General features: G+C 30.9%; 3 protein-coding genes across 3 annotated transcripts; 1 reads left to right on the forward strand and 2 right to left on the reverse strand.

Moving 5' to 3' along the window:
• Window positions 1–34: 34 nt before the first annotated feature.
• LOC123229992 (co-chaperone protein p23-1-like) lies at window positions 35–3,233 on the reverse strand. Its single transcript, XM_044656074.1, has 6 exons — window positions 3,076–3,233; window positions 1,132–1,318; window positions 881–1,043; window positions 749–786; window positions 610–655; window positions 35–368 (listed from the first exon to the last, which is right to left on the reverse strand). Exons 1-6 carry the CDS (start codon window positions 3,078–3,080, stop codon window positions 262–264), a joined length of 546 nt encoding a protein of 181 aa, XP_044512009.1. The 5' UTR covers window positions 3,081–3,233; the 3' UTR covers window positions 35–261.
• Window positions 3,234–7,834: 4,601 nt separating this feature from the next.
• On the forward strand, window positions 7,835–9,795 carry LOC123229784 (pentatricopeptide repeat-containing protein At1g34160). The gene has a single exon (XM_044655729.1). It carries the CDS (start codon window positions 7,855–7,857, stop codon window positions 9,592–9,594), a length of 1,740 nt encoding a protein of 579 aa, XP_044511664.1. The 5' UTR covers window positions 7,835–7,854; the 3' UTR covers window positions 9,595–9,795.
• Window positions 9,796–10,091: 296 nt separating this feature from the next.
• LOC123229785 (very-long-chain aldehyde decarbonylase GL1-9-like) lies at window positions 10,092–13,587 on the reverse strand. The gene is made up of 3 exons (XM_044655730.1): window positions 13,416–13,587; window positions 13,019–13,346; window positions 10,092–10,878 (listed from the first exon to the last, which is right to left on the reverse strand). Exons 2-3 carry the CDS (start codon window positions 13,250–13,252, stop codon window positions 10,336–10,338), a joined length of 777 nt encoding a protein of 258 aa, XP_044511665.1. The 5' UTR covers window positions 13,253–13,346; window positions 13,416–13,587; the 3' UTR covers window positions 10,092–10,335.
• Window positions 13,588–22,069: the final 8,482 nt, after the last annotated feature.

The following is a 22,069-nucleotide window of genomic DNA, read 5'->3' on the forward strand; positions in this document are numbered from 1 at the left end:
ATATTCAATTTAGAGCGATGCTATATGTACACAGTTTTGAACACATAAATAGATACACATATGATATATTATCATGTCATTGAATATTACATTATCATTAATTCAAAATTACCAAAGTGAGGAGCAAATATTTTCAGTGAAACAGAAAAATAGGAAGGATTAGACAGCCATAGAAGCAATTTTTATAATAAATTCGTTTTGTCCAAACATAAGATGTAGATAAAAATCCTAAAAGTTGACAGCACACCCAAATTCAAAGCTTCAAGCTCTTTTATCATCAGTCTCAATAGCAGCTGATGTTTTTTCCTTGGTGTTGGCCGATAATGCTTCCTCCACATTCTCATCTTCTGTGTCGCTGTCATCATTTTCTGCATCACAACATTCAAAGGAGAAGTTTAGGCATGCCTTAAACCTACGCACAAAATGATACTGAATTCCAATATAATTGATGTCCACAATGGTATTAATGCCTTAATTTTTATTTTAAAAAAAAGGGTCCAAAGTGATATTGAATGGCTCAATTTCGGAAAAAAAAAAAAAGAAAAAAAAAAGAAGAAGAAGAAGAATGGTGGTGCCCAAAGTGATGTTGGACAGATGGACAAAACTCACCATCGTCACCAGCAGCATCAAAATCAGTGCCACCCATGTTCATTTTCTGAAACCAAGCAACCAAGAAAATTGGATATGTATGAGTTTTTAGTGGTTTGTAACGTAATAAAATTTATGTCCAAAGTGTATTGCCCATTACCGAAAAGTCGAAATCACCAAAGTCCATATCAGCTCCAGCTGCAAATGAATAAGAAATAAGTTAGCCATAGATAGACCCATTACTGATTGTATTCGATGATTGTCTAGGATAAATGGAAAATAGTGGACTCACGTTTTCCATCCGTTTCCTCATCTTCATCAACCCACTTATCCCAATCAACTTTCAGAAACACAGGAGGTTTCCCCCCCTGTTTTAGCAATCTGCTCCACCATTTGTTCTCTGCCTTCTTGACAAGATAACAGATATTTCTCAGGCCAACACTAGCCTTGCTCTCCTGCAAATGCAATAATCAAGATTTAAATTTGAGAAATATATTATATAAGTAGTGGGCTATGTCTATAAAATTACTGTCAGTTACCTACATTAACATCAACATTGTTGAACAGGTCAAGGTCAACCTCATAGGGTATCTTATCTGCTCCACTGGTAGCAGAAAAGAAAAGTTTCCCTTCAGGCTCCAGTTTTAGTTTCACATCCTGGGCATCTGGCAAGTCAATGGTTATGAAGACTTTATCAGACCTCTGGGCCCATTTTACTGTAGGGTGTCGGCTGGAATATTCAGAAAGTAAGTCAGAACAAAAAGTAGTAAATTTAAATAAATTTATTAGCTATAATCCAAAATTAGCATTGTGATGCCACTAGAAAATACAACTTCAAAATTGCTAACTACAACCTCAGTTTAAATAAGACATCTTGAAATTGTTAGTTTTTATTTCTCAGCAATGTTTACCCATCAAATCTGGACTGTACTGTTGTTCAGTTAATAACATTATGGATGGTGCAATAAGCATCAATGAATCATGTACTTTAAGTTGAAGAGAAGCTATCCAAGTCACCTCACATCTTTTTGCACCCAAACAACCATAAAGAGGAACCACAGACTGCAAACCAAAAACCCTGATTCTCCATAAAAGGTTACCAACATAAATGCTTGTCATACAAATTTAGCTTTCTGATTCCACTGACTTCTACAAACTTGTAAAATCCCAACATTTCAAGTTTTTAACTCTTGATTCACCATTACACTTGAATATAAAACATAACAAATACAATCCAGATGAAAATCCACATGTAAAGAAGGTTGGTGAAATTGCCAAATTAGGTATATCAGTCAATGGGGAATATGCATGACAGTCCAGAACAACCTATAGTAACAGGCATGAAAGGAATAAAGTCCTGATGAAACAATCTACAGGATAAATGAGCATCTATTCAATGTATGCATGCAAAATTGAAAATGCAAATATAAACACAACAGATAATATTTCCTATAACATGCAAAAGAAAACTTATGAAGTTCAAATCCAAGAAACTTAGAGAAAACAACAAAGTCCCCTATCTCACAGCTTGGTAGTAAACATGGCCACATCCACCTGAAATCACTCTCAAAGAGACTTCTAAAGTCAAGTATATCATAGTGAATTTTACTTCATAATGACCCATTTACCAAATAGTTGGGGCCTCTAGAGAACTCTTGGCATAGGATTACAACCATTGCACAAGCACACCTTGTAATATGTAACATAAAACTTGTACCAAAATGAAGTAACCCTTGAAAAATATCTTCTTTCATTTTTCAAATGTGGCATTCATATCATGAAAAAGAGTTACCAGTACAATGATTTTACAGGTAGCAAACCCTCCTCCTACCCAAAGAGTATAATGGCAATTCATCCTACACTAGTTACCAAATTTATCTATGGTCTTGGCCTGGTAAATGTGTAGCATGTAAATTAAGATAATACATTAACATTCTTCAAAAGTAAGACCCGGCCGGAACACTAACTCAATGCCCTATAGGCAAATACATCAGAAATTAAACACACTAAACCATTCAAGCAAGTGAAGCAATATGTCAAACTTACGCATACAAAAACACATTGCCACTGAAAGCAAGTTAAATGAAACATAAGCAACTAAATTTGGAAACGTTAATCAAAAGATACCACTACAGAGCTGTCTCCATTTCTAACAACTCAGGCCACGATAATCTTTCATTTTAAAAAAGTCCAGCCAAAACAAAAGTAACAGAATAGAAATCCGTCAACTTATATTCTCAGTGACCAAAAAGAGGCTCAAAAGCAATAAAGCAAAGCCAAATATAAAAATAAAAGACATTTCAGCATTCTCAGAAATATCAAACCCTAACACTCATGCTTTCGCTGACGAGAAAGAACCAAAAATAAAACAAAACAAAAACCGAAAAAGGTTGAGTCTAGTACAAGCACAACAGCTTAAAATTTTTGGAATCGTCGTTTTCTCAGGAACCAAACAGAGTAAAGGTTGAGAAGCGAGAAGAAAAATACCTCATGGCTTGCGATTGATGAAAGAAAATTGAGAGAGTTTGAAGCGAGTGTGGTTGATGAGTTGGACTTGGAATATTTATAAGGCAATGTTATGCTAGGCTTGGTGAAAAGATGAGTCTACCAGGTGCCTGAGTCTAGATGATTCTTTCCTCTTCTAGGCTATGCTATGGCTGGCTCCTATGCCAAGTTATGCTGGCAAATAAAAACATATTCTTTTTTTTTTTTTAAACCAATTTAACATTTTTATTTATCACATTATTAAATCTTAAATCCTAAAATATTTCAAAAATAATAATAATAATAATAATAATAAACCCATAAAATTATCTATATTTTTATGAATAATAGATTTTTTCTTTTTTTAGTTATAAAAAATATTATGCCTAAATTTTAAAAAAAATTAAAAATTAAAATTTTTTTTATCAAGATAATGAAAATAAAATAATAATAATGAAGGTACTTTAAATGTTTTCAGGCCCAATATATGAATGGGGCAGCTTGCTTTTTAAAATGGATTTTATTAAAGTAAAATTTTAAAGTTGTTTATTATAAAAATTGTGATTAATGGAGCCTTTATGTTTTGTACATCTAATGTTATCTAATTATTGTGGATACAAACCGGATCGAATCTGAATATCCATTGGTTTGCGTTCAATTTGAATAGAAAATAGTATAGCTCGAGTTTAGCTTAAATAAAAAATAGGTTACTTTGATTTAGTTCGAGTTCGACTCAATTTCGTAGCTCTAATCAATAGTTCGAATTCATAGTTTGATTCGATTTGAATTCATTATTCAAATTTAAGAGTTAGATTCTTGGCTTAAATTCATGATTTATTAATAAAATAATATTATTTTACCAAAATAATATTCAAAATTATTGATTTAAATCATAAATTCAAATCAAATTAAGTCATGAATTCAAACCACCAATTCAAACTATGAATTAGAACTGATTTGAGTCATAAATTTGAGTCAAATCAAACCACAAATTTAAACTACTAATTCGAACTATGAATTCAAATTGAACACTTCCTCGCTTGAGTTTGGTTCAATTTAAAAAACAAACCAAATCTTTTGGTTTGGATTTGGCTCAAATTCAAACTAAATAGAATCGAATCAAGCTAACTTTTGAGACTAGGTCAGTTTGGATCATATCTAAACCTAATTATAATAAAATTGTATGTGTACACTTTAAGTATACAAAATAGATACACAGATAATATATCTTTACGTGATTATATATTATTTTATTATTAATTAAAAAATAATTAATTATATAATAATATATTATTTATACATTTATTTTATTAGTGGATACATATAACATTATTATATAGAGGATGGGTAGAATCGTGTTATGTGTAAATAGCAAATCCACTCTTTGAGTTTTAGTAATTACTTATGTAAATAATGCATGTACCATTTTCAAAATATATTAGATATTAGAGTTTCATTAATTGATAATAAATAACCATAACTAAAATGTATTCCAAATATTATTATTTCACTTATAGGAATAAATTTTATTAAATCAAGAAAAAATAATGTCCCAATTTGGCCCAATTATAAATAAAAATAAATTTCACATAATGACATATATAAATTTATATTTATTTATATATTTAAAGTGAATATGTATAATTTTTTAGAATTGTTACGGAAATTTTTAAGTGAAGTCAAAATATCTCTAACATTTCACGGAAATTTAGAGCCTTTTAGCATAAAATTTGTATTTTTGAATTATCATCATCTAATTGAAGCAATAAGTTTTTAAGTTAAAGCATACATGACTTAGTTGCTCACTTGGATGATTAAGGTAGTCATTGATATGCATTCAATTGTAAAATTGTTGAATATGTTCACTCAATTTTGCAATAGCTTTGTGATTTTCCTCGTCTACTTTATTTGTATGTTGTGATTCATCAACATCGAGGCTCCTAATTTTGCAATGCTCCATGTAATAACTGTATTTGTGATTCCCAAAAAAAACACTTATCTTTGTTGGTACAAGATGGATTAAATGGCCTACAAAGGAGGGTTGAATCGGGTTTTTAGACTATTAACATTGTTTTGAATAACCAAAACTATTTATGCAACGTAGTGAGATTCTACCAATTTTAATACACTTCTATATAAACGTCAAGTGATCACATAAATATATCATATAAAGTAAAAGTTAAGGGAGAAGAAAATCAAACATTCACTAACCCTTGGTTGTCAAAATTCAAACCAAATTGTTCTTCACAATACAAATAGCTTTCAAGAAAGTATGTTCGAGTGTTCATTAAAAATATTGGGAATCAAAAATAGAACCAACCAATTTTTAAAAGCAACTACCAAAACTAGAATTTCTTATGGTTTGTTCCTACCAATAATTGAGGTGGTTAATTCAAGAAAAAGTTTGGTTTGTACCTAGAACTGACTTGAATTAAAAACATGTTAAAAAGTTCAACCCCTAACTCAAAGCATGGAGATAATTCAACCACCAATGTAGTGGATTTTGAAGTGTTAGAAAAATCCTGCCAAGAAATTTGTGAGAAATTCTAGTTAAATTCTAGTGCTACAAAAGAAAGCTAGCCAACAAGTATCCCTTGAGAAAGGATTAGTTAAACTTTGAAAAAATAAATACATTCCATCAAAATTGGCATGATAAATGTCAATCACAATCTTCCCAATTTATTGTGATAAAAGAATCCAAGAAAAATTTTCTCCATCTTCTCAACTATGACTATAACACCTCACATTAGAGGTCTTTCCCTTCGATAGAGGCACTACTCATTTAGTCAAAACATGCATAATGAACCACTTAATTCATATACTCAAGTATGTAAAATTATTAAAATATTTTTGTATTAAAAATTTACTATAATACCCTTTTTCCAGGTACATACTTTTAAAAGGACTATAAACCTGAAGAAACGTATTACTTTTAACTTTTCTTAATACTCATATAACGAAAATATAACATACTTATAGGTATGATAAACTTAACTTGATATATGTGTGAAAAAGTGTAAAATATCAAACTAAATAAATTCATTCAATCATCAAACAAAACAATCCCAACCCAAAACAAAAGCAACTCAATCCATACAATACTTAATAAGCATGTTTAATTATAAACAAACTGCCATAAAGTCTTAAACATAAATGCATAGTCTCATGAACAGATAATAATACATAAATTAAAAATCAAACAAAGTCCTATTCTCATGCAACTCACCTCACGTTGATGCGCTAGCTCCCCTACATACCTTACTATTGACCTCATCTACCTATAAAACAAAACAAAAGGAATACACGAGTATAAAAACACTTAGTAAGTAAGTGACTTATTGGGGCACCACATTAAGTACATAACTCAAACTGGAATTCCATTATCATATTGTGTTCTTAATATATATGAGGTCTACTAATGAATGTTTACCAACATCCTAGATGTTTATCCAGACTATTCTACGACATTCCAAATGTCCTAACTCAATTTATACTATCGTCCTAGATGACTAGTACTCTACTTACAATATCATTTGAATGCCTATTCTTGATTTCAAACATCACGAATGTCCTTAAATGATCCCTACCACAAGTGTGTATATGAAACATTTCACTGGCAACGTAAGGAATAAATTGGTGCAACTCTCCCTTTCAAACATGCATAGCTTTATAGTGATATATCATAATAGAGCAATGCTACATGTATACATTTTAAGTACACAAAATAAGTACATAGATTATATGTCGTCATGCGATTAGGTGTTATTTTATCCTTAATTTAAAATCATTCAATTACATAATAATACATAATTTGTATACTCATTTTGTGTACTCAATATGTGTACACATAATTTAATTGATCATAATATTGCCATCAAAACTCTATCTCATGCACAATATTACAGATATCATTCCATTTCCATGATATCTAATGTTTCAATTTTTAAATCTCCATTAAGAATACCACACATGCAAAAACATAAGTTTCATACTTGTGATTCATATTTGTTGATTTGATGTTGAAATTAAGGTTTGACATTACCAGAAACACATTAACTCACTAAAAATCTTCTGTTGCACCAACATACACTCTCTCTTAATATTTTTGGATAAACACCAAAAACAAAGGTTATGAGAAAGTGGTCTAAAATCGTGCAATAATATGTCTTATATAAATTTCAATTTGTAACTACATGCATAAGTATACACTCATCACAAACGATCATGCATCTTTTTAAATTATCATACGTATATATTATTCGTTTATCAATGTAGCATCAAATAGATGAGCGTAACACTCTTCATGCATAACCATTCATGAGTTCAAAAATTCAATTTTCATACTTAAACAAATTCATGCCACATTCAAACCTAACCTCAACAATATGAAATGACAAAATTATCCTTCAGACAATCTTGTGGATTACATACACTCACATTCACATTATGTGCACTATGTGTTTTTATATAATTATATATTAATCTAATTCAAAATTATTCAATTTCATAATAAAACATTGTTAATGCAAATAATTTCATTTTTTTTTTAAATCAACCAAATAATATTTTTAATAGTAAAAGTTTAATAAAAAAAGGTCTCTCCATAAAATTATTTTCATTATAAGATTTATGTCTAAATTTTGACAAATGTCCAATTAAAAAAAAAAATCTTGACAACCAAACAAGCAACAAAAGGGTAATATAGTCATTTCTCCCACTACAAATTGCAGTTATATTAGTTGGTCGTTCGACGACCCTCCCTCGTGCACTTGATACTATGGAATGGCCAACGCCAACCTCAACACTCTGCTGCAGAAATGCGTTGGTCCTCATCAAATCAAGCAACTCCAAGCTCATCTCATAACCACAGCACATTTTCAATTCCAATTCTGCCCTTACCGCTCCAAGCTCATTGAATTCTATGCCCTTCCTCCTCTCAACGACCTCTCTCACGCTCACACTATCTTTCGCCAAATCAACACGCCTTCTACCAACGACTTCAACGCCATTCTTCGCGGCCTCGCTCGCTGCGCTGAACCCACCAAGGCCATCTCTTGGTTTCGCTTAATGTTGATTAATTCTGTCCAAATAGACGCCCTCACTTGCTCCTTTGTGCTGCAAGCGTGCGCACGTGTTTTGGGTTGTAACGAGACAAGGCAGATACATTCGCAAGTTTTGCGTTGTGGGTTTTCAGCTGATGCATTATTGGGCACTACGTTGTTGGACGTTTATGCAAAATTGGGCTTAATTTGTGATGCTAAGAAGTTGTTTGATGAAATGCGTGTGAGAGATATTGCATCGTGGAATGCATTGATATCTGGGATGGGGCAAGGGAATTCGGGGAGTGAAGCGTTGGAATTGTTTAAGATAATGAAAGAGGAGAGTTTGTTTAGGCCTAATGAGATTACGGTGCTTGGAGCTCTTGCAGCATGTTCCCAACTGGGTGCTTTGGGAGAAGGAGAAAAGATATATGAGTATATAAGAGATGAGGGGCTTGATATGAATGTGCAAGTTTGTAATGCAGTGATTGATATGTATGCAAAATGTGGGTTCGTTGATAAGGCGTTTTTGGTTTTTGAAAATGTCAAGTGTAGGAAGAATCTTGTTACATGGAATACTATGATAATGGCATTTGCAATTCATGGAGATGGAGCCAAAGCCCTTGAACTTTTTGAGCAAATGGGTTCAGTTGGAGTGAAGCCAGATGATGTCTCCTACTTGGGTGTGTTGTGTGCGTGCAATCATGCAGGGTTGGTGGATGATGGTGTGAGGTTGTTTAATTCAATGGTGGAGTATGGTTTATGCCCTAATATGAAGCATTATGGGAGTGTGGTTGATTTACTAGGTCGAGCAGGGAGATTACAAGAGGCTTATGATATGGTTAAGTCTATGCCAATGGTGGCTGATGTTGTACTTTGGCAGACACTGCTTGGCGCTTGCCAAATATATGGGCATGTCGAGATGGCAGAAATAGCATCAAGGAAGCTAGTCGAGATGGGGTCTGATAATTGTGGTGATTTTGTGTTGTTATCTAATGTTTATGCTTCGCATAAGAGATGGGATGATGTGGGAAGCGTGAGGAGAGCCATGAGGGCTAGGGATGTGAAGAAGGTGCCAGGATTTAGCTACACTGAAGTTGATGGTGTAATGAATAAGTTTTTCACTGGCGACAAGAGCCATGGAAGTTGGAGGGAGATTTATAGGAAGTTGGATGAGATTAGGTTCAGAATTAAAGAGTATGGATATGTGGCTGGAACTAGTTATGTGTTGCATGATTTAGGGGAAGAAGAGAAAGAGAATGCTTTGTGTTATCATAGTGAGAAACTGGCTGTGGCTTTTGGTTTGATCAGCACTAGTGAAGGCGCTTCAATTCAGGTGTTTAAGAACCTTAGGATTTGTGGGGATTGCCATGTAGTCATTAAGCTCATCTCCAAGATTTATAATCGCGAAATTATTGTGAGGGATCGAGTGCGGTTTCATAAATTTAAAGGAGGTATTTGTTCTTGCAAAGATTATTGGTGATTTATTTCATGCATGTATCTTAAACTTGATGCTTATAAAAGCAAAATTTTGGCATTTATACAAGCACTTCACAAGAGAAAAGATAAGAGTTTTCTCATGATTCCTCTATGCCAATCCACGTCTCAAAATGCTGGTTTTGGGGAGGTTTGATCTAACCAGCTTCAACGGAGTTCTTATTGGCTGGAACTTTTGAAACTCAAATCCATCTCCTATGAAAAATGAGTACGACAGCATCATTGCAGCTATTAATACCAATTTTTCTCAGCTCTAATGAAATAATTTCTATTTAAGATGGAAAATAATAGGTAAAGGACACATTCATAGCAATTTGAGTGTGCTGGACAGATCATTAAATTAAATACCCGGATTCTTGGATTCTGCAAACTACCTCCAGTTTGCTGAGCTCATACTTCTCAGGTTACTCAGTGCACCAATGTCAACAAACTTGAAGATCCAAATGTTACATGACATTAAAGAGATATTTTACAGAGCAAACAGATCAAAACAGCACAATTACAATTAATATGGTTGGTCGGCAAAGTTATCACAACTGCATGGAGATTGGAGAACAAAATCAAGCAACTGGATAAATCCATGATCTCCAGCTAGAACGCTAGGCTTTGAAGCCTCAAACAAACAATTCTAAATCAACTTCTAAAGAATGGCACGACCTTGGTTGGAAAAAAAAAATCCCATATGAAGTAAGCCTGAAATGGTAAGAGTCAAATTGTCACATTGCAACTAGTCTTTCTTTAACCTCGCCTCAAAACCACCTTCAGGGCGCTTGACAAGATTGTAAGGCATGTGTGTTCCAAGAAGTTTATCCCATATGGAGAAGAATGGCTGAGAATAGTTGTACTTAGTGCCATGGAGCTGATGATGGACGTCATGATATGCAGTGTTGTTCTGAAAGAATAGATGGAAGATGTTGCCAGGCAACCACAGTCCACAATGATCATCAATAGTTTTGATTACGGCAAAGCAGAAAAAGATCACAGCTGTGCGTGCTGTCATTCCTGATAGAAGGAAAGAGATGGCTCCACCAAAGGTGTCAAGCAGGAGACCCTCAAGTGGGTGATTGTAAAGGGCACCAATTGCATAAGGGACAACCAGCCTATGATGCTGAGAGTGGACATGGCGGTACAAATATTTGTTCTGATGCATATACCGGTGCACAAAGTACTGCCATGTATCCATGACAAACATTGCAATGACAATCTGCACAAGTTGGACAGGAATGGATGGCTGAGATGTGATCCCAGATGCATCTGCGTTTGAGGTCAACTGTTGAAAAGCCGCAAGAGAAGTTCATTAGTAGTCAGAAAGAAGGATTATGTAAAAAATCAGAAAGGTCTTACCAAAAAAATATAGAGTCCAAGCCAGCCACAGCACAAAAAAAGATCATTGTCATTAAAAACTGTCAAACAACGTTATGGTATTTCCAACTTTCATATTCCTGTTATGAGCCACATGGCACCAGAAAAATAATCCTTATCATCTTCTACTTAACAATTTTCAGATGACTTAGCATTTAAAGGAAACAAAAAACTGAGTATGAGTACTAAAGGATTGAATAGTCTAAGGGGGGTTGAATTAGGCCCTCTTAAAGCTCTGAAGACCAATTTTCACCAAAATCATAAATTTAAGTTCTTAGTGATATTTGTCTATTTTTAATAACAAATGATTAATCACAAATGAAAAACATAAACACAAAAGTAAAGAGTTAAAAGGTTGAGAAAAGCAAACACAATAAAATGGTTCAACCCAAATTAGCCTACGTCCACTCTTCCAAGTTCTCTTCCTTTTAATATTCTACCATCTCTTGGTTGTCAAACCCAGCAAAACGTTTCTTCACTTTACAAATAACTTTCAAGATGCTATTAAACCTTTACAAACACTAGAACTTACTTTCTCTCACTAGAATGCCTAAACACTCAAAAGTGAATCTCACTTTATGACGATTTGAGATAACTAAAACTCTCAGAGAATGGATATGAAAACTCATAACTTACTGCAACTCAGTTTATAGTGTTATGAATGAAAATGTAAAGCGATGGTTTTGATAAGAGACAAAAAAGCAAATGAAAATCTCAAAGAATATTTCACTCACTTGAATATAAAAATTTTGGTAAGCAGAAGGTCTTTTCAAATGGATTAAATGGTAGTATATTGAAAATTTGGTAAAAAACAGTTTAACCACTTAGGTTTGAAAAGTGACATTTTAGCCCCAAATTGAAATAACTCAAAATTTTATCAAGACTGATGTTCAACGATTACAAGAGGAACAACCTAGACTTAACTTTCTTTAAATCTTCAAGAATTCTTCATTCAAGCTTTGTCTTTTCCACAGTGATCCTCCTTTGAGTGCATTAAGGAATTTCTTATAATTTAAGTCCATACTCAAGTAAAAACATTAGCAAATATTCATAGAGACATTTTAATTTGTTATTCTCGAAATAAGAACATGGTGACTACTTTAGTCAACAATCTCCCCCATTTTTATAAATACAAACAAATATGCACTTCAAAAAAATTTTGAAAATATGCATATGAATTTATTTCCTTGAAAAAAAATTAAGAAAAAGTTGAAAAGGATTATTCTAAAAGCCCACCAAGTCTTTCCCAACTGACAAAAGCTCATGGCACAAGAGTTGGCAACAAAATAAGTGTCACTAATAGACTTGCTATAAGGCTCATCGACAAGAGAAATGTATGCAGCCTGGAGCATCAAAGTGACCACAGGAGCATAGGGAATATGGTGGATGTTATGACTGAGGGTGGAGACCATCAGATTAAAGGTAATATGATTTAGATCAATAGAGGACACTCGAACAAGATGAGACAACAAGTAGAAGTCTACTGTACTAACTTCATTGAAGTGCCCCAACTTGGATGCAAGAGAGTACTCGATGATATTGTGGAGAATGCAACTGGTGGCGTGAGATGTCGATGAAGTGGACAAACAACTCAGTATGGTCAGTATGAGGCAACTTTTGTTGGCATCACGTCCATTATTATCAGAGAATAAGATTCGGCCCGACCCAACAATCATGAAGATCACCGAAGCATAAGCCACAAATTAACACACATACCCAGCACAAACAAATCACCATATTAAACATAAATAAGAAAACAATCTCTAGTCTACCCAATAACAAACCTGTATGAGTACTGCATTTTGCTAGTTTAACTGGTTGAATCTCTTGGGGCTAAACGTACACTAGTAACTTTGATAGAAGATTTGTAAACAACAAAAACACTTACACATAGCTAACCCAAATAAATGTCTTTTAAAAATGAAAAAGATGTTTCGTTTAAGTAACAACTAACTCTAGTATTGGCTAGTTCAGCTCGTTTTGAGATCGAAAATGAAAGAAATAATTAATTAATTAATTGAACATAGCATAGTAAAACTAAAACTAACCAAGAAGAGGCCCTGGGCAACAGTAGCTTGAACGAGCTGTTGAAGCAAAACGCCCTTGACCACAACAGCGAGAGAAACAGAGTTCTTGTCGTCCTCCTCTTGCTTCGTATGCAACCTGTAATTATCAAACACCGGCAACAACATTTGATAAAACCCGGCGTACAACCAATACACCACTATCGGCGCAAACGTTCCCATTGCTTCATCACTCACATATCCCTCCCAAAACACCATCCTTCCTACTTCTTTAATGATACAATTCCACTGACCTCCTCAAATTCAAACTCGTAAACTCAGATCCACAACTCAATAGTAATTCCGTTACAACCTACCATTTAAAATAAAATAATTAAAAAATAGAAAGAAACTGAAAAGTGGAAGCGTTGAGTTGGCTTACAGAGGTCGGCGATGGCGGTGAAGAGGCATTCAGATCGGGAACATTAATCGTTGGCAACAGTTGTGATTATTTTTCACTTTCCCTTTTAAATGTGTGTATCGTTCCTTCTCTTTGATTCACCAATCATACTCCACTTAAGTAATTTTCTATATATTATGTCCAATACTACTTATGCTCATACACGAAATATGAATCCACCCAGATGATAATATATATATCAAATATATATATATATATATATATATATATATATATATATATATATATATATATATATATATATATATATATATATATATATATATTATAATAATAAAATTATATATATTTATTATTATATAGATAATAGTAATCTTATCTTGAAGTTAAAAATGAAAATTTTTCATCTTTCTTCTTATTTAATTTTTAAATAGTATTTGAATAATGATTTTATCTAAGTTTAAATTTTAATTATAATTTTAAAAATAAAAAATCTGTGAAAAGAAGCCAATAATGGTGGCCTCTAATTTGCAACGTGTTACCTTTTTTTTTTTCCTAGTATCACCGTTCTTTCTTCTTTTTTAATCCGTCTCTCCAGTCCATCTTATTCTTCTTCCTTCCCTCGAAGCTGGCTCAACTCAACAAACCTATCAATATTACCACCAGAGCCAGTTCAACACCACCACCAGATTGCACTAAAAAATTGCTCTCCTCCAACCATTCCATAGATCTATATCACACCCATCCTGAACACACACAACCAAACTGTCTCTAATAACTTGATTGTTATGTGATTAAATTTTTAATAGGTTATTGATTTGGATCATAAGTTATTTGAATGTGGTGATAGTTTGTTTGTAGATTTGAAGAAATATGAGTTGGGTTATAAAACTGAATGAATATTATGGATGAAATATTGTATAATTTATAGTATTACAATATAATTTAAAAAGGAATTTTAATCTTATGAAAGTGGAAAAATAATATAAATTAAATCAGAATCATATATAATCAGAATTTATAGAGTGTGACATCCCATAACATTCTCAACACATCTTTATCCCACTTTTAAGAAAGAGTGTGACCTTTGATTGTGAGTGTAGTCTGACATTTGAAGGGTGTTTCTTCTAAATCAAATGGAGAAAAAAAGAAAAGAAGTTTATCGACATCATAACATCTAGTTAGACGACAAATAAGGGCAAAAGCATGGTCATTTTCTTCACGATTCATGCTTATATGATTAGTGATGAGAATGACATGTTTTGATTATGATTGGTATATTTGTGTGTATGTTTATAAGTATAGAGGACTTTACATGAAATATAAGAGTATAACATATACCAATTGCATGTGGATTTAATGGAAGTTGATTATGGATTGTATACTTCCTACTGTGTTTGATCTATTTAGAGATCAAGCGATGAGATGCATAGTAAACCTGTTTGATAGGAGAAAAAATTGATATTTAATTTATATGATGAATTATTTTGTTATTGGTTTGTTCTAAATGCAATGCATGCCTCGCGTTCATAATAATACATGATTTTATTGTCATATTTAAGATCCTTGCTAAATATAGGCTATATAGAGACATTAAGGACTATTGTGATGATGTTAGAATTGAGATATAGGTAGAAAAAAAATGAATTTAGTCAATACAGACATGCATACACAATCATCCCAAGAATAGACACAACCGTGACATGTAAAATTCATTATGAATTATTATGTCATGTACCATCATGCATAAAGCTATGCATGCTCAGACATCCAATGCTTAGAGATTTTTTATGATTGTAAACCCTCGTACAAAAGATATGTATGACCATTCGTGACACATAGATAGGTTATGGTGGATGACTGTGCAAAAAGGTTGGATGATTGTTCACAAGTTAAAAAGATGATTATACCCCAACACTTCTAGGCAACCATGAAGAGGAAGAATATGATTGTTCATGGCAAGAGGTGTATGTCCATGCATAGGACATACACGCTCATACATAGAGTTACGACTAAGGAAACTTGTGCATGTGAAAGTTGTTCATGTCACAGGAGTATACACCTATACAACTAAGCATGCAAGATCGTGCATTAGGTCATGACCAAGGATGCCCTTGAGAGGTGAATGTGCACAATCATAAGCCCAATGATATATGATCGTACAATCGAGCAAGTTATGAATTAAGTTTAAAGGTTATACCCATATGTTCATGAAAATGTCTCAAAGGATAGTAAGGTCATATAAGGTACAAAGTAGTATCGAATCATGCATAGAAAAGGAGATAGCAAAATTAGGGCATGAGAGTAAGCCAATTAAGGATGAAAGCTAGATACAACTTGAGTTAAGTTAGTGGTTGGAGATACATGCTTACTTTTACATGAACATATCCTAACCAATTTAAACACATGAAACTAGTTTCACTCATGAATTGATATATTTAGGAAGGTCGTTATGCTAAGGCACTTGTGAGATTCTCTCTACACAAACTCATATTAAGGTAATAGTAAGGTATAATAGTATGAAGTAAGGCATACTAGCCCATAATTAGGCCCAATTACTATATGGCAATCCAATAGTGTAAGTAGAGAAAGGAAATTACACAATATGTGACTCACATGGTCGATGTGTCAAATCTTTATCATGATCTAGTTTGATCAACACAGATGTATAAGTTACCCGTATAATTTTAAGTGGTTTCACCTAAGTTTCCAAGTGTTTAGAGAGTCATCCAAGTATAAGATCACAATAATGGGATCACAATAATGGGATCACAATATTTCTCAAGGTGAGTAAGTGGAATTGTACGTGTTCCTGAGATAAGTAATGAGATATAAGTTCTACATCATCAAAGTTTAGAACCCAAACATGGTATTCTCATGACCAAGTTAGGGTGGAACTAAGCCAAGGTTTGAATAAGGATTAAGTTAAGTTTAAGTGGAGTTCTTCTACTTATAAAGTGATTTATCACTCACTCCTTTACTTTCCATGTTTTGTAGGTAATAAATGATCGTGGCAACTGCAATACATAAGAGTCAGTGTAGAGTTAAGCATTGGGGCATTTTAGTTATTTTTATTCTTTATGATCAACTTTGTTTATTATTTGAGTATTGCTTGGGACTAATGTTATATTTAGCTACATATTATGGATGTTTGAGTTTTTATGATTTATTTTAGAAATCCTTTGATATTCCCATGTTTATGTTTAATGAAAGGTGTTTTAAGTATTCTTAAATTATGTTTGTGTGGATACAAGTATTTAAGTTTTATGTATGTTCTTATAGTCAAGTATGGTAACATTTTCCTCTAAATGATAATACTTTTGGATGGGATGTTATACAACATTACACTCCTGAACTATACACTCTATTTATTAGAAACTGTAATAACATAATTTAATTATACTACCTTAATAAAATCATAGATAGAGCAACATTTATATATGTACCCTTATAGAACAATGATAATCAAGACTAGATCAATTTATCAACATATCCTTCCAGTTACATCTTTTTCCTTGCAACCATTTTTTACATCTAATGAATGACAATGTTTGATAAATCTGTCATTGAACGTTTGGTCAAGACTCACGATTTATCACCTTGTAAGAACCCATAAGGTGGTGTCCCTTAAACCTTTCAAAGTCATGAATCTCATATATATGAAGTAGTGCTTATGGAGACCTACAAAACTATAATCCCAATTAGCTAAGTATTGACATGTATACAAATGAGATTTCACCTTCTATTCTAATCAAAGATTGTAACCTGTAAATCCAATGTACACCATCAACTCAAGATTAAGTTATGTATATCATAGTAGCTAAAAAAGTTTATATTTTTGTTTTGATAGTTACATAGAATCAAAAACTTCACATGGTCTAGTTCAATGCACCTTTTATATACAAGTGTCTTTGTCCTAAAATCCTTATTTTAGTGATTTGAGACTTATCGCCCTTTATAGAGGCAGACAACACAACAACCGTATTATAACAGAGTGCTAACTCTTGTTACATGGTTGTAAACATAATTTCATGCTATAATAAAATCTTATATCTCTGTAAAATGATAAACTCATATATAATTGCTCTAGAATTGTGATTATTGATGTCAACACATGTGAATATGTATAGAAAAAGGAGATTACCTTATAAATAAAACTTTTTTATTTATAAAAAAATATGGTCTACGTTATTTTAGAATATCACTATACTCTTGGGGTATAGCGCTAACATTTGATCCCTTTTGTATTATTTCTTTAAGAGATTGATTGTATCTTAAACACTAATTTTTCACTTCGTATATTATTCTCAATTTTGTACTGGTTTGTTCTAATTTTTCTTCATCATTGTTATCTATTGTTAAATCCTTATGGGAAGGAGACAATATTCTAGAAATAATTAAAAGGATTTTCATCATTTTCTTATTTTTATCATTAAATGTAAACGAATTTATTAACAAAATATGGCAAAAAAGTGGGAATTTATCGTTTTCCAATTTTAAAGGTTCAAACTTATCGTTTAAATATAATTTGAACGAAAATTAGTCATTCCCTTTAATGAAATATTAAAAAGAAAACTAATTAGGGGTAAATAAATATGACACAATTTTGGTTTTAGTCTAGCCAAAACAAATTATATGAAAAAAATATAAAATAAGAATATTGTACCATTTAGAAATTAAAGAAACCGTTTAGTATTATTTTTACGGGATTTTTTGATATTTTAGGAGGTATTTTAAGAATATAAATAATGACAAAAAAAAGCTAGCAACCCCGAAATAGTAAAAATTTAAAATAAAACTACAAATATAAATAATTTTTACTAACCAATCCATACAAATAGGCATAATAATATATAATTAAATGATATGATTATTTATTTTTTATTTTAAAATTATTTAATTTTATATTATTATATTAAATTATATAAATAAATTAATATATAATAAAATACGAGTATATATAATATTATTATTCTAAATTGCAAGCAACTTATGTGTGTATTTACTCCATCTCTAATAACAAAATTGTCCCCCAATATTAACTTTACAATTTGGTTTTTTTCTTTAGATTTTTTTCAATTTTCAAAGTAAAGTGGGCTAATTTTTTTAACATTAAACTTCCAAAGTGCCTATGCCAATCTACCGGAATTTCAGTAGGCACTTGGACGAGGTCATAACAAGTTAGTCAATAGAGATGACTAGTGAAAGTTTAGAGTTCTGCACGTTTATCACGTCATTTTTATGATAGCATAATCACACCTCATCAAATACGTATTTTTATAATTGTTTTTATTAATAAAATATTTTGTATTTATTTTAAATATATAAATAGAAATATATTTTATATATATTATTTAGAGATATATACAAATCAAATCAAGTTTGAATACCTTTTGACTCAAATTTGATTCGAATAAAAAATAACTCAATTCGAGTTTGACTCGAATTTGTTATGCCAACATTAAGAATGGTTTGAGTTCAGTTCAAATAAAAATGGTTCAGTTCTAATTTAATTTGAATTTATGACTCAAATTTATAGTTTGGATATGTGACTCAAATTCGTGATTTAAATTCTTGACTTATTGACAAAATAACGTCGTTTAATAATTATTTAATATAATTCAAATCGAGTCATCTATCCAACTTATGAACTAAATTAAGTCAAACTTTTTATAGTTCGAGTTTCACTTAGTTTTAAAATGAGTCGAATTTGTTAACTCGAACTCGATTCATATTCGAAGTAAACAAATTTGAATCGAATCGAACCGACTTTCAAATCTAAGTCAACATAATTAGGGCCTAACTTTAATATTATCATATAATTAAATGATTTTAAATTAAAGATAAAATAATACATAATTATGTAATCACAGATATAAATATATATATTTTTATATATTCAAAATAAATACATAAAATATTGCCCATGATTTGATAGAGAGGTGTAAGATTTGGTATGACATATTTCTAAAATATTATTACATTAAGAAAATATCAAAATTCCTAATGACGGCCAATTGAATGAACATATTATTAATTAGAATTGTTGACTATGTGGTAGCTAAAGTGGTTTGTTGAATATTTGATTAGTCAAAGACAAGAGAGTCTATTATTTTAATTTGAAACTTTTCTTCATGCTCAAGTTTCATCTACTTGTCAATTCAACTTAATGTCTAAGATAAAAACAAGAAGAAGAAAATTATATGGATATATTTTTTATATAAAATTTGAGTATACAGATAATATATTAACATATTATTAAATAATTTTAAATTAAAGATAAATTAATATATAATCATATAATAATATATCATTTCTGTATTAATTATATATAAAAAATATGTACATATAATATTACTCAAACAAAAAATAGCGTAATCATGAGACAAATTCTCTTTTCGACGAATGATGTTAGAAAAGTGATATGTTTGCCCACAATTCGCAATGACAATATAATACAATGTTCATATTTGTGTCATTTTTTTGTTGCTCTTTTGAAGAGTTCATCCTTTTTAAGCCTCATGGTTTCAATTTAGTACTATTTAAGGACTATACTTGAAATACTACTACTTTAATCCCTTTAATTAAAAAAAAGGGAATTACCATTTTCCCACCCAAGGTTTATCGTTAAAACATTTTTCCACCTCTAGTTGGTATAGATAGCATTTTTCCACCCAAAAATAAAACAAAAATAACAAATTTTCTCTGAAAATTAAACTCTGTTAATAAAATTACCATTTTATCCCTAATATTTTATTTTTTAAAATTATCATATAACTTTAAATTAACAAAAATTAAAAATAACTTTTTAAATATCAAAATTATACAAAAAACTACTTAATTTCCTTTCCTTTCACTCTCATATTTTCTTCATCTCTTCATATAAAACATAGTTGTTTTTGTCATATAATCATATATGAAAAGGTAAATTATAATTTTTAAAAATATTCAGAGTTTTTATGAAATTTTTAGAGGTTATTTGAAATTTTAAAAAGTTTAGAGGTTTTTTGAAAAATTTTGAAATATTAATTTACCTCTAATAGTTTTAAAAATAATAATTATACTCCTAAAAAATTAATAAAATACAACAATATTTTTTAAGGGTCAAATTGTCATGTTTAAAACATTAGAGTATCATGGAAAGTTGTTTTTTTCAATTTATTACTACTTTTTTTAATAGAGTTTGAGTTTGGGTAAAAGAATATTACTTATGCAAACTAGAAGTGGAAAAATGTTCTTAAACCAAATCTTAGAAGGAAAATTTAATTACTCTTAAAAAAAAAAAAGTAGAATATTAAAATGATAAAAATTCTCTCTTTGAAAATTATTGTAAAAACATGTGATGAAAAAAATAAATAATTTTATTATAGAGATACAATGATTAATAATAAAGATTCATGAACATGCAATCGATATACACTCATGTGTTACATTAAGTTAATACTAACAACCTTAACATGTGAGAATTGTCACTATATTTCAGTGAAATCATTCAACATTGTGATCGTCTTACTATTTTATTTATGCCCTTGGTCAAATAATTTTAGAGCTATGGATCACTTACGACTTTAGGTACAAATATTCACTTTTTATTACTTAAGCATGTCCTTTGATTCTCTACCATTCATCAACATAGAGGCAACTTCATCTTTCCTATATGAACAATTGTATTATCCTTAAGCATAGGTGTTAATTGTGACTTAGTTTATGTGACATGAATAATTGTACATGTCCTTGTGATGGAAGTTCTCATGTGATATTAAAACCCTAATCTAAGGAATGACTATTCCTATCCTTGGAATGATCATTCGATCGTATACGAGGTACCAAAGTTGATTGGTTTTTGCTAGAATTCTAATAATTAATAAGCTATAGTTTATGTGTTTTAAATCCTTGTACGCTTCTAAATCAATATATATATATATATATATATATAATGGTCGTTTACCATTGAATCCCCTTATAATGTGACATATTATTTTATTTGTCTACTTGATACCAATTGAACAGACGTCCACTATTTAAAACGAATGTTAAATCTCTTATTTTTAAAATTTTGAACTTAAGACATGATTTCACTTAACATTCACACAAATTCAAGTTTAATACAAAATAATGGAAATACCCTTCTTACTACACACAGTGTGGGTATTACAAAACATCATCAATTATGTCATCTCATTAGTTACAAATATCACAAATCAAGCCATTAATATCATAATTTGTAATACAACATCATATATTGGAATCTCAAAACCAATTACATGTTTAATTATCACAATCTCCATAATTAACATAAAATGGGAATATCCTACTTACATGTTGTCCATGGATAGTTAAACCTTGAATTTTGGTCCCCTAATTCTTGATCTAAAATCCTTAGAGACTTTAACTCACCATGTGTCTATCTCTCTCTGATTTTAAATATATAATATATAGTGTAAAGTTTTAGTTTAGAAATGGGGCTCTAATATATATACACACACAAAAAAAATAAAATTATGTGTATATATTTTTGGTATATAAATATGTATATATATGATATATTATAATATAATTAACTGATTTTAAATTAATAATAATGTAATACCTAATCATTTGATAACATATTTATCTATGTGCACATCTTTATATAAAAAATATATAAACATAATATTACTCCTATATATATGCGT

Source organism: Mangifera indica, chromosome 11 (genome assembly GCF_011075055.1).
Source record: "Mangifera indica cultivar Alphonso chromosome 11, CATAS_Mindica_2.1, whole genome shotgun sequence".
Classification (NCBI taxonomy): domain Eukaryota; kingdom Viridiplantae; phylum Streptophyta; class Magnoliopsida; order Sapindales; family Anacardiaceae; genus Mangifera; species Mangifera indica.

Coding starts and splice junctions, on each gene's coding strand:
- LOC123229785 (XM_044655730.1), bottom strand. CDS start 13,252: ATGGTGTTTTGGGAGGGATATGTGAGTGATGAAGCAATGGGAACGTTT. Junction 10,879..13,018: donor TTGCCCAGGGCCTCTTCTTG/GTTAGTTTTAGT, acceptor GCTTTTCAACAG/TTGACCTCAAACGCAGATGC.
- LOC123229784 (XM_044655729.1), top strand. CDS start 7,855: ATGGCCAACGCCAACCTCAACACTCTGCTGCAGAAATGCGTTGGTCCT.
- LOC123229992 (XM_044656074.1), bottom strand. Junction 787..880: donor TGAGGAAACGGATGGAAAAC/GTGAGTCCACTA, acceptor ATTCATTTGCAG/CTGGAGCTGATATGGACTTT. Junction 656..748: donor TTGGTGATTTCGACTTTTCG/GTAATGGGCAAT, acceptor GCTTGGTTTCAG/AAAATGAACATGGGTGGCAC.